The 13563-nt window shown below is 41.8% G+C and overlaps 1 protein-coding gene across 3 annotated transcripts in view; it reads left to right on the forward strand.

Moving 5' to 3' along the window:
• Positions 1-13563, forward strand: part of FAM120A (family with sequence similarity 120A) — a 104276-nt gene that overhangs the window by 79054 nt on the left and 11659 nt on the right. For all 3 annotated transcript variants that reach the window (XM_004284106.3, XM_033413651.2, XM_049711481.1), the window contains exons 12-14: positions 5788-5902; positions 11239-11448; positions 13216-13399. In XM_004284106.3, coding sequence (XP_004284154.1) covers positions 5788-5902; positions 11239-11448; positions 13216-13399 — 509 coding nt within the window. The remainder of the gene's footprint in view (positions 1-5787; positions 5903-11238; positions 11449-13215; positions 13400-13563) is intronic.

Consider the following 13563-nt stretch of genomic DNA (forward strand, 5'->3'; position numbering starts at 1 on the left):
CTGGCCCCTTCTCCATGGTCCCCTGACCCCCACTGGGTCTCACCTGCTCCCTGAGGATGGGGGCAGAGCTTTAGTCAGGTGTTTATTTCCTGAAGTTTCTTACATTCATAACAGACTTTAAGGCCAATAACTTATTTAGAAGCCTTTCCTTAATTAAATTGAGGTTGACTAAAATTAGCCTACTGTATCAGTTTCTTATCTTTATCTCCATTGAGGATTAGCTAGTGAGAAAGACTAGTTTTTTTGTTTTGGTTTTAGAATCCTCTTCTGGTTTCCTCTGATGGAGAGTTCATTTTATATTAGCCAAAACGTTAAGATTAAGACTTTGGGTGCTCTAAGGTCAAATTAGCGGTAATAATTTTGGTTACTTTGTTTGTGTTTCTTCCGAGTTTAAAATGATGTGTGGCCTTTAATCTAGTGGGTGGACAGCTAACTGTCTACCGTATACCTGACCTGAAGGTCCCACTGGGCACTGAGTGAGGATGATGTGTGCTGTGCCTAAGGCTTGTTTGGCTGCCTCTTGGCCAGAGGCAGCCGTACATTAGGGCAGGACAAGCCACTGCTGTGTTGATGTGAGCACAGTGCTCACATTATTTCATGCTCCTTGGGGTGGCGGTGCCTTCACGTCTTGCCTCTCCATGCACTGGGCCTCTTGGGACACTGCGTTGCCTGGTGGGTGCAGACTGGACAGTGTGACCAGACCCCACTCTTTTTTTTTATATATATCTTTTGGGGTTTGTGTTTTTTTTAACTTTTTATTTTATATTGGAGTATAGCGAATTAACAGTGTTGTGGTAGTTTCAGGTGCACAGCAAAGCAACTCAGCCATACATATACACGTATCCATTCTCCCCCATATGCCCCTCCCATCCAGGCTGCCACAACATTGAGCAGAGTTCCCTGTGCTATACAGTAGGTCTTTATTGGTTATCCTTTTTAAATGTAGCAGTGTGTACATGTCAATCGCAAACTCCCTAACAATCCCTTCCCCCACTGGTAACCATAAGTTAGTTCATTCTCTAAGTCTGTGAGTCCATGTCTGTATTGTAAATACATTCATTTGTATAATTTCATTTTAGATTCCTCACATAAGCAATATCATACGGTATTTCTCTTTCTCTGTCTGATTTACTTCAGTCTGCATGACAGTCTCTTGGTCCATCCATGTGGCTGCAAATGGCATTATTTTATTCTTTTTAACGGCTGAGTAATATTCCATTGTATATATCTTCTTTATCCATTCCTCTGTCAATGGACATGTAGGTTGCTTCCATGTCTTGGTTATTGTAAACAGTGCTGCAGTGAACATTGGGATGCATGTATCCTTTCAGACCATGTTTTTCTCCAGATATATTACTGGGCCCCACTCTTTGTCTTTGTGGCCCTTCCTTGGCCATTACCCCCAGAAACAGCTATGCTTCTTTTAGGCAGTGTTCAGATGGCCTTTGGAAAGTCTTTCCAGATTTCAGGATTGTCCTGGTCCCTGTTTTTATTTTTTTGTGTTGTTTATAAAAAACGTGCTCATTTTAGAACTTGAAAAGGTTAATAAATGCAGCTAGTAATCTCTCATTTCACCAAACCTCTTCCTGTGCTTATCTCTGTGGTGTCGAGAAGCTACAGTGAGTGCAGCTCAGGTTCCCTCGTATTTGCTACTCTGGTGGAAGCCAGAAGACATGCTTGGTTGTGCAGACTGTTGTGTGCATTATGGGCTTGGAGCCATGGAGTTTCCCACTTGGAAAGACTCACAGTTTCAGATCCTGAGGAGGAGGGGCTTACTGAGGCGAGGTGGTTGGGGAGAGATGAGAGAGAATGGCTTATGGGGCCAGTCTTGGGGATTTGGGGCCAGGACACCAGTAAATGGGTTGGTCCACTTCTGCTAAGAGAATTTGTTCTACCTTCATGAGTGTTTTGGGCCACAGGGACAAGCAGGTAAAGAAGGATTCCCTGCATGGCTTCTGTTTGATTGATGGGTATGACCTGCTGAGAACGTGGGGTGAAGAGTGGGAAGGGCATGGAGCAGGGGTTTGGGGGGGGCGGTGCAAATGAGTAAGAGGGTTGGTGTATGTCTCCAAGGGCCTGACAAGGACAGGCTGTGGCCTGGGGCCGTGGCCCAGTGGTCTTTCTCTGGCGAAATTGCAGCTGTGTGACAAAGGTCTGCTGAGGATGGGGGAGGGGGCAGCAAAGGGCAGAGCCTGTGTCCCAGATATGGTAAGGCCCTGTGGAGGCCACACAGCATGACCCTTGGCCTTGATGGCTGGGGTGGGGCAAATGTCCGCAGTCACAAGGTTGGGCTGTCATCCCAAAGGCTCTCCCCTTCCTTTAATCTTTTTTTTAGTGGCTTTCTCCTCTTCTCTCCATGTGTCTGTGTGTTTGTCCTTAATCCCTTGAATGGAAGTTGTGAATATGATACCCCTTTACCCCTAAACTCTGTATGTTTCCTAAAAAAACAAGGGCATTATCAAAATCAGAAAAATAATACTAATACATCTGATCTACAGATCTTACTCAGATTTCTCCTATTATCCCAATAACATCCTTTGTTAGCAACAAAATCTTGCCTTGTGCTTGTGCTCAGGTGCCTTGTCTCCTCCAATCTCAGGCAGCTTCTCGTGTTTCTTTGGGTTGATGCAGAGATGTTTCTGAAGAATAAACACTGGTTTGTTTGCAGACCAGGGATCTGCAGATCATACGTCTTTTAGACAGCATGTGAACTGATGCGTGTGGCTGCTCCAGGAAATTGTGTTTAAAAACAGGCAGCCAGCCCCTGGGTGCAGTTTGTCAACCTCTGGGTAGACTATTTTCTCCGTCTAGATTTGCCTCTGTTCCTTCGCAGTGAGGTTCCGCTTCTGCCTTTGGGGCAGGCATACCCCAGCCAGGAGGTGGTGGTTTTCTCTATGCTTTCACTAGTGATATCAGCACCCATACCACAGCAATAAGGAGAATGGGGGAAGAAATGGCAGTCAAATCTCTAGAAATCCTTGTAGTGAAGATGAGGAGGGGCCAGCATCTGAGCAGAGGTTCAGTGTGAGGGTGAAGCAAGTGTCCAGAACAGAACAGAAAGCAGCCTTTCCTAGGGTACAGCTGAGACCAGACAGACGAGATCCTTATCCAAGACAGCTTCTGAGAAGACAGACTGAGTTACGTTCTGGAGGAACTTAATAAATACAAGAAGGGAGATAGAGGGCTTGAGCCCCCAAACAAGTGCAGGCTTTTCCAACACCCCAAGGAGCATACCAGGGTCCAGCTCCCCATCTGTGCCAATAGGAGGCAGACCACGTTGGTCCCCCAAGTGATGTGGAGACCTGCTTCTGTTCCAGCTTCCGTGCTTCTAAAGGGTAGTGAGAGGAGAGGTGACGAAGGGGGAACTGCAGATACCCTCAGACTTCCACGGTAGGAAACTTAAGGCCCGACCCAGGAAGAAGACATGGAAAAGAATGTCTAGAGAAAACTGAGAAACACAAAGTGATTGAAAGCACTGTCAGTGCACAGATAGGAAGAGCGTGAACACGTGAGATAACCAAGGGTCAGTTTTTGCTGCTCTCACCTTTGCCCCTGACTGCAGTGCCATTGGTGCCATCCATGTTCTATGGTATTTAAGCTGTCTATCTATGTACATGTGTATCTTTATGAACACACTTCATACTCTTTCTACATCCAGAAAGTCTTTCTGAGGACTTACATTGAAAAACAAATAAAGGGTGACTTTGTTAAAATGTAAATAGAAAGCCAAATGGAGGAAGTGGTAGGTATTCTAACCCAAAAGGCTTTTCATTGTTGCAGCTGAACTGACTGCTGAGAGTCTTTGCTGCCAGAAAAACCAGGAAAGATCTTAAGAAAACCAGCCTGTCCCCAAAACAATCTTTTTCTGATTCATAATTTTTAAAGAAACGTCTAGCCTAGGGCTAGGGGATGAAGAGGGGAGTTAGTGTTTCATAGATCTGCAGGATGAAAAGAGTTGTAACGATGGATGGTGGGAGGATGTCTGTGCAACACCGTGAATGTACCTGATGCCCTTGCACTATCCACTTAAAAATGGTGAAAGTGGTAAATTTTATGTTATGTGTATTTTACCACAATTTTTAAAAAATAAGAAAGAAAAGGGTTGTATAACATGGATACTTAGGCAAAGAACATTGTATATTGAGCAAAATCTTTCCACAATAATTTTTTTCAGAGAAAAGTAGGGAGACTTTCTTCAGATTTGCTGTTTCTTGCATCAAGCCCTGGTAAAAACTCAGTATGATTGTTTTATTTAAGATATTTGGCACTCAAACAATTGCAAAGGGTGTTATTTTTGTCATTGTAAATGTTGACAGTTTAATGAAGTAAAACTTTTACATCACTCGAATCTAAATACCATACACCCACTGTTTGTTTACCTTGAAATTGCATGCCCTTTCTGCTTCTACTACATAATTTTACCATGAAGTATATAAGCTCTGTGCCTCCACTTCCCCATCTCTACAATGGGATAGTAATGGTTCCTGCCTCAGAGTTGCTGTGACCACTTGAGGAATCAGTGTGTGTAAATACTCAGACTAGTGCCTGGCACCAGCAAGCACTTTCATTTTTCTATTGGGATTTTTATTGAAAATACTTCTCTTAATCAGCTGGATGAAACTTCCTCCTTCACCTTTTAAGTTTATGTTCCTGTGGGTGGATGTTAATTATTATAGAAATGAGAGCGGGCTCTGTACCAACTCTGATGCTGATCTTTGTTGACTTAAATTTTAAGCACTGAGAAAACGTTCTCAGCAGACAGTACTGGAAAGAGTTTTGTTAGGCATGTCACAGTTCTCCATACTCCTTTTAAGCTATTTGCCAGAGATCACATAGGGATCTATGTATCTCCAGAAGTTATTTTTGGTGATCATCTGGTAACTTGGCTAGGTCATCCTTCAAGTTTGCTGAATGCAGAGACTTAGGAACCACTGGACATGCAATGAGACTTATGACGAAGTTCTTAGTGGTTATCCCTTTACTCTCTCACACCCAAATACTATTTGGGATTGTGCCTTGGCTTAATGTCCTGGAGGTTGTCACTGGGGCAGTGCCGTGCGGCAAGGTGAGTAAAGGGGAAATGATTGGCAGAGAAAAGGGACTGTGGACACCTGGCAGTTCTCAGGTAGATAGTACAAATGGAAGTTGAAGTTGTAGAAATTGATTTCCCTTTAGCTGCTCACACCAGGGTGGCCCCAGTAAGTCTGTGTGTCCCCAGGGATTGCAGGTACCAGTTCTGAAGGCTGAAGCTTTAGTTCTTGTCCCTGCTGTCCCTTCCTATTCCACTGCAGGGCATTCACCTGCCACTGCCAGAGCCCCTTCTGTGCACACGGTTCGCACAACACTTACTCTTCATCAGGAGATAAATCTTGCTTATTTGGACCTAGGGCCTGCCTCCCAGGTATCCTGTCTTGAATTAAAATAGATAAGTCATATAAATTTGCGCTTAACATATATTTTCAGGGTTTCAGGGTAAAATTTGTGCTTAACTTTTACCTCACAAAAGTAAAGTTGTATCAAAAAATCACTTACCAGCTGGTTTGCAGTGTGTTTAAATTTAGTGTTATTTTTAATTACTCCAAACATTCTGATCAGCCCAGATGATGATTAGATTTTCACTTGTAATTGGCATCATCCAGTGAAAATAGAAAAGCTGGGTAAGAAATCCATATAGGCCTCCTTAGCTTGTGTCATCCTGAGTCTCCTTAGAACCTGAACACCAGGTTATGCATGTGACTGGTGACAGCTCCATCCTGACACCAGGCCTTCTCTGTCTACCCGCTGTAGGTATATGGTGCAATGGCCTGGAGCACGGATACTGCGTCGCCAGGAGCTGGATGCCTTCCTGGCACAGGCGTTGTCCCCCAAACTCTATGAGCCTGATCAGCTGCAGGAGCTCAAGGTAATTGACAAGCCTCATTCCTTGTTTTGGGAAGTCTTGTTTTGGAGTTCTGTGAGACACAGCTAACCTCACGGAGGAGTCACTCAGTGCACTAAACTAGTTATAATAATGACGTGAACTTAGAGCCTTCAGGGCAAAAGGAATTTCCTTCCCGGTTATGGAAACAGTCAACTCTACTTTTGTTCGATAAAGGTTTTCCCTTGTTTACCAATGGGTGTTTATTCTTGTTTTCCACATCAGGAAATAAACTTGCCTTTTATTTCAGGTGGGGATCCCAAACCCTGGGAGGGCTTGGTCCTAAGAATTTACTAACATCTGGCCAGGATTCTTTTTCTTGTTTCGTTCTGTTGTTCCTAAATACAACATTCGTTTTCTCTAAAAAATAGTCTTTGCCCTCCTAGTATTGTAAATCCCTTTTAAAAAAACCACTTGAAGAACAATGTTATGTCATCATCCCTGTGCCCTTTTAGTCAGCATTTAACATCGTATTCCTTTTAATTTTCCCTTCTAGTATTCCTTTTTTTCTTTAATTGTTTTGACAGTATTAATTTTCTCCATGTTGTCACCTGATTTTTTTGGTGTGCTTATCTTTTCAGTGCACTTTTATTAGTCACTGTGTCCACATGGCTGTACTCGCTTTCTAATTTCTACACTAAATTTTAGAAAATTCAAGACTTTTCAGAGTTAGCTAAATTAGTGGATCTGCCTTTTCTTTTTAATGTACAGGGTTTTGTTTTTTTTCTTTGCCATTGGTTTGGTTTTCTTTTGTTGCTGTTTGTGTTTTTTGTTTGTTTTTTACAGAATTTGATTTGTAATCAAGTAATCTCTTTTGACAAAATCGCCTTCACTTTTAGATCTTTTTGCCATTCTTTATGAAGGCGTTCTTTCCCTGCAGAAGAGTTTTAGGCTCATTTGATGGGTTTTCAGTATTCTCCTGTTGGGGCTCAATAAATCTCTGGTTTCCCCTAAACTACTGAGTTAAATTCAGTAATCCAGTGTTGACCCTGAACTGTGTGGAGCCCATGTCATTTGTGGTCGCCTTAGGCTTCTGATGACTTTGAAACAAGCTAAACTAAAGACAACCAAACTTAGGAGACTCTACCTCAAATTGTATTCTTTGTAGTTTAAGCTTTTCTGTTTGTTAGGCAGAAATTATTTTTTTTTTAAATGGTTTTGAATTGAAGTTTTCCTTCTAGAATATTTGGCCGGGTGTCCCCCCGAGAGGCTGGTACTAAGTGCAGGCTCTCCCTCCCTGTGTCCTAGCGTGTGGTGCCACCGCCACCATCTTCATCAGCAGACTGTGCTCAGGGGTGTTGTAAATACTTTTACTAGAGTGTGGTGCCATCCCTCTACCTCTACTTCCTGTTTCTCTTATTTAGATTATTACATCAGTATTGACATCCCAGTTCTGAAAATCAGACCGCCAGGTATCAGGTATGCCCACCAAGCCTTATTCACCATCAACTTGCTTTTACTCAAAGTTCATCTTCTCCCATATCCTTTTCATTTTTGGATCAACACATAGGATATAACTTTTGAAAGACAGTCGCACTCTAAGCTTTCATTTTGGTTCTTTTGAGGTCTTAGTGCTTTCATAATTTTCTCCTGATTCTTCATCTAAAGCCAGGCGTTTCTAGAGCTGTGTTTAGAAAGACCCATTTTATGTGCAGTTACTTCAAGCCCACCACTATCCCTTTGGGTCTTGCTGGTCTGGAGGTCTGTGTTCCTTTCACCAAGGACAGCCTGCATCGTTAGTGCTTCATTCACGAGCACCATAAATTCTGAAAGAGCTGGAAGGGAAAATAACAGCATTCATTGGGGGGAAAGATAGTTGGGTTTTTTTTAAGATCAGAGATCCTCTCAGCTATCAGACTGAGAACTGATAGGAATAATCATTATTTAAATGAACAAAAATCCCTATGCAGAGACTGAGGGTCCCAAAGTTCAGTGATAGAAAAGTAAATTTCAAAATTGCTTTTTCACTTAACCGTTAAAGTTGTTTTGATATTTCAAAAGCAATGACGATGCTTTTCTATAAAATACCATTTTCCTGTTGAGGATATAGTCAACTCTTGATTTTTGTTGTTCTTTTAGGGGCCATTATCCAGTTTGTGGATTGCCCAGATCCTGTTTTTCTTCTCCCATTTTTGTCCATTATACGCTTTGAGAATAAATAGGAGAAGAGAAAGAAAAGACCTAATTTTGAACAGTTTGGCCTCTTGATGGCTATTCTGATAGGAGGTTTGGTGGGAAAAGATGTTGAAACCGTTGGTTTAAATGAATTTGCAAGAGTTTCATCTTGTCCAGTCTCTGTCCTCCCGCCACGACCCTGAATAGTTGAGTGTTCTGCGTGGCTCCTTGAGGATCCATGACAATGATTGACTGACGGCCTTCACTTTTTCCCTGGTTTATTTTTGTGGCGCTTCTCCTAGGTTACCAGCACAAAAATAATGACTAAGGTAAAATCAGCACTGACACTGTGTTTGGAGGAGGGCGGGTGAAGGATGAGGAGAAGGACCTTTGCACAGTTTTAATATTTATCCAGTTTCTTTCTCCCTTGCTTTTGACATCCCTATAATTGCCTTAAATTCTTTTAACAGTTTCACATGCCAAGTGCAGAATTAAAAGATGGAAAATGAAGAGCTTTAAAGACAGTAGTAGGGACGTGCAGCATGTCTGTGATACCTGTAAGAATTGTTGTGCGTATAGGTAAATATGACCAATCAAAGTAAGAGTCTGTTGCCCAGTAATTAGAAGTTGGACCAAGTAACCTCACTGGAATTTGGTTCTTGAACTAATTGGCCAGAGCTACATTCCATATTTGTATTTCCTGTAAGATCATAAAATTTTGTCACTATTTTTCTAGTTGAGGAACTTTGAATAATGGTGAATATTTTATCTTATGTGGTATGAGAGAATGAGGTTGGAATGTGAATATTGCAACCATTTCTATGATCAAGGGTTCAGATTCTGGTGCCACCAGATCAGTTTTGTGACCTTGAGCTCTCTGTGACTCTGTTTCTCCATCTATGAAATGGAGTACTAACAGCAGTATCATACATGAGATTGTTGAGATGTTAATGAAATAATATATGGAAAAATACTTAGAGTGATGTCTGGTACATATTTATTAAGTGCCCCGTAAATATTAGATAGTATTATGTGTGCAATTAACATTTAGGGGATGAAATATAAAACACCACGTAAAGTAATTAAAAATTTTTTTGAATGAAGTGAAATCCACACAGCAATTGAGATTTTATTCACATTATTTAGGCAGTTTTTATTTTAAGAATTTTTCTCTATTGAATTAATGGTAGTTGTTATTTCTAAAACAAATTGACTTGAAAATCATTTTTTAAACCCGTAAGAACACAGTTCTTCAACTAATGATGAGGCCATTTAAAGTAAATATATGTGTGTGTGGATAATGTAGATTTATCCATTCCTCCCATCCGCTCACTGGGAGGTTACTTGTTCTAACTAGGGTGCTTCTGTGTTCCATGCACCGGCTCCCATTGCTTAGCCTCAGCACGCAGATGGCCATCTGCCCGAAATGGTTTTGAGCTGTATTAGTTAAATAAGGGCTAAGGGTGGGTATGACCAACACCACCAGTGACTAAGAAATGACAGCAGTATCGGGTTTCACCAGAAGGACCCCACTGGCACTTTGTTATAAAGCAAACGGCTTTAGAGCAGCATCAGCACCATCGTTCCCTTCCCCTCAGCCTTGACCTGGTCCTCCCTCCTCTGGCCTGGAAGGCTGTGGGCTGACAGTGAGAGAGCGGCTAGAGGCCTGGTTGCCATGGTCCCTGCAGAGGGGCCAGGGGATGGGTTTCTGCACAGGCAGCCTCCAAGCTTGGGCTGGCATTGCTGCTGTGCCACTTTCCCACAGCGTCAGTGTTTAGGGGGGAGAAACTCCCTCTTTCTGCCTCAGGACTCAGAAGAAGGGAGTTTCCACTTCCTTTCTGCAGTGCAGAGAAAGACAAGGCCGGTGGGGATCTCAGTAAGTTAGGTGACTTTTTTTTTTTCCATTTTGACCCTCTTTCTCTCCCCTTTCTGCTCATAAATGTAAAAAGGCATCTAATTCTATCATCCTGACCCCACCTGCCCTCAACTGAACATGTTTATTAGTTCCCTTTTCTGACACTACATTAGAGAAGCAGGAGCCAGCAGAGGTGGGCTGGGAGGGGTGGACAGACTTCTCCAGGTTCAGGAAGTTCTTTACTGCATTGACTTCAAATTTAAAAAAAAAGGGGGGGGGGGAGGTTGGAAAACACAGTGTTAGCTGATAATGGGAATGTTGACACTGACAGCACAAAACATCAGATAATCAAATTCATTAGTATTTGGCACTGGAGTCATCTTTTTTATCTTTAATGAAAAGCCAGTTTACCTGCCACAATTAGGCATTGCTTAGTTTGGTACCCATAAAGACTGCATTCTCAAGAGACCATCACCTTAGAAAATAAGCATGGAAGGTGGGAAGACAGAAACCAGGACAGTTAAAGCTCAGTCCTGGATAATCCACAAACAAGGTCCTTCACTGATAATCAAGAGTTGACTGTATTTGTCAGTGTTTCTTATCCTACACATTAGATGCTAGAAGAAAGGGCTGTGTGTACAAAGGAAGGCTCACAGCACTAATGACTGAGTGAGAAGAACCCACAGATACAAGTCTTTAGCTTCTGATAGTCTGCATGGTTCAAATACAGTGTTTTTGCTGTTGTGTTCTTTCATTTATAAGCTATCCATTTCTCCTAAAACATTTTGACAGTCTCATTAATAAGTTGCTATCTAAAACATTAACATATAAAATAATGTAAACATAAAGTACAAACTTAAGAATGAAATTATACCAAGTAATTTTTTAAGATAACTGCTTGAAAAATGCAGAATCTTAATAGAGTATTCCTTTTTACAACATTTCTGTTAATATATTACCAGTGTTTAGAATCTTCAGTGTAAAATTTTATTTCGTAAATGAATTGTGGGCTTCTTAACTTCTAAGGAGACTATTAATAATTTGTTACTTTGTCATGTGTCCACCTTAAATACAGTATTACTTGATACTTGTGTAACTCTTTACAAATTCCAAATTGAAATATTTCAGTGTGTTTATCAAACAGTCTCTTAAATTTAAATTTGTTAAATAATGTAAGTCTTTCTGTTCAGACAAGTCAGTGTTAAGACACTGTAAGGTAGTGATAGGGCTGCTTAGGGGGCATTTGGTTGAGGAATGTGCTCATTACCTGTGGAGAGTTGTAGTCAGACATTGTAAGAATTGGATACTGTAGTATTCTTACTCCATAGAAATCACTCTTTTCCATTTAAAGATTGAGAACCTCGACCCCCGCGGCATTCAGCTGTCAGCTCTCTTCATGAGTGGCGTGGACATGGCCCTGTTTGCGAACGACGCGTGTGGCCAGCCAGTGCCCTGGGAACACTGCTGTCCTTGGATGTATTTTGATGGGAAGCTCTTCCAGTCCAAACTCCTCAAAGCAAGCCGGGAAAAGACCCCACTCATCGACCTCTGTGATGGTCAGGTCAGTTGCAAGAAAGCAGGCTGGGTGGGGCAGGGAGGAGCAGGTGGCCACCTCCAGCCAGAATGAAATAACGCTCACTGGCTAATCTGTCGTCTTTCCTACCGAATTTGTAACAAGCCTGTGCGACAGGAATTTGATTTAGATTGGGCCCAGCCCAGTGTGTAACCAAATGCCAGTTTAGTGCCCAGCTCAGGATATACACTTGGTTCTCATTATTCACGGTAATTATATTCTATATATTCGCCTTGAACACTGAATTAGCAAATACTGAACCTTTGCTCTTAGGGGAAATATACGGTTAGGTTCCTGCAAGCCTCCCGTCACATCATCTTCATCAACCAGTCAATATGTAACCTTGTTTTACGTGTGTTTCTGTTTAAATACTTCTTAATGCATATATATTGTTAATCCACTCACATTGAATTTATGGCCGACAGCACTATAACTCAGCCTCACCAAAGCTCATTTAACTAACACGTGCATTTTCTCTGTAAGGTACATCACAGCCTAGCACTTGGGAACACTAGTCAGTACTCAGCACTGCTCTTGGGGCCGTTTGAAACAGCAAAATCATTCACAAAAACACGAAAAGTGTGGCACTAAGGAGACAGTGAACAGGACACATGTTTACAGTATAAAAGCTGAAACACGAAGGCAATGCTGTGTCTTCTTCAAGCTCAGGTGGCAACTCAAACTTTATCCCACTTAGCAAATGTCTTCAAATGACTATGAAAATGCCAGGAGTATTGATTTTGAGGTTACAAATAAATTTTAGCAAGTGGGTAAGTGTGCAGATGTGGAACTCATGAATAATGAGGATTGACTGTACTTTTTAAAAATCCTGATTTAAAAATAAAGTGAAGTAGGTTATGAGGTTATCTTGTCCCTTTGTATAAAAGAAGCTCACATGTGCTGCAAGCTTTTTAACCTTAGACTACAAAACATGCATTCTCCCACGTGCTGCTTTAGTCAAGCTCAGTCTAAAGACAGATTTACAGAGTAAGCAGATTTTCAATTTCTCTGATTACAGATTGGTTGCTGGTGTACATATTTGTGTATTTATTAACAAAAGACACTCAAGTTGAATGTTTCTGGTGTTTTTTCACAGTGGAATTTGACATACACAAGTTGTATTGTCCACATTTGTGCAGGTGACTGAACAGTCATCTCACAGACAGCCCCACAGACAGATCAATTGGGCTGTTGTCCTGTCCAGTCTCAAAGAGCTCTAGGCTTCCCTTAAAAAGCATCTATCACTCTGTGCCTCAGTTCCTTCTCTGTAAAATACAGTAAATACCTGACCTAAAATTAAATTGATAGGAAAGTACATTTTAAAGATGTGAACTAGGCATCATCTACCCCCTGGTCCACAAGTGGAAGGAAGGCTGTGAGCATGATCTGTCTGGACTTACTCATTGATTTTGAGAACCAAATTCATTTTCAGTTAATAAACTTTATAGTAAATGGTTCTCACCTGAAGATATGCTGAGAAAGTAGAAATTTAAATTCCTGTTTTATGAGATTAAGATTATGAGATGAAGAGGTATCTGTTAATCTTTTTTTTTTTTTTTTTTTTTGCATTTTTGCTTTTGGGGTCATGTTTGCATTCTGTAAACAAGTATCACTGAGCAGATTGTGACTGTGTTATTTATGGGTAAATAAGTAGGCATGGCACAGTGGTCAGCATGTCTCATTTCTTTCCTGTTCTTTCCAATTCAATTGAAACCTTGTGAGTGAAGTTTTCACGTGCCAGTCCTTGACTTCCAGGCCGAGCAAGCCGCCAAGGTAGAAAAGATGCGGCAGAGCATCCTGGAAGGGCTGAACTTCTCCCGGCAGAGCCACCCGCTCCCCTTCCCACCGCCAGCGGCGCTGCCTTTCTACCCCACCTCCGTGTACCCACGGCACTTCGGGCCCGTCCCACCAGCACAGGGCCGAGGGCGGGGCTTTGCAGGTGAGTGTGTCCACCACTGTATGTAGGGACTTGCTAGAGTGGGGAGACAGACGCACGTACAGCGTGCAGGCCTTCTTAGCGGGCAATATCTTGCTGTGTTGAGACCTTGTAAATAATTGACAGGCTTAGTTATGAAGTTGGCAGCAACATCTCTTCACATTAGA

Source organism: Orcinus orca, chromosome 6 (assembly GCF_937001465.1).
Source record: "Orcinus orca chromosome 6, mOrcOrc1.1, whole genome shotgun sequence".
Classification (NCBI taxonomy): domain Eukaryota; kingdom Metazoa; phylum Chordata; class Mammalia; order Artiodactyla; family Delphinidae; genus Orcinus; species Orcinus orca.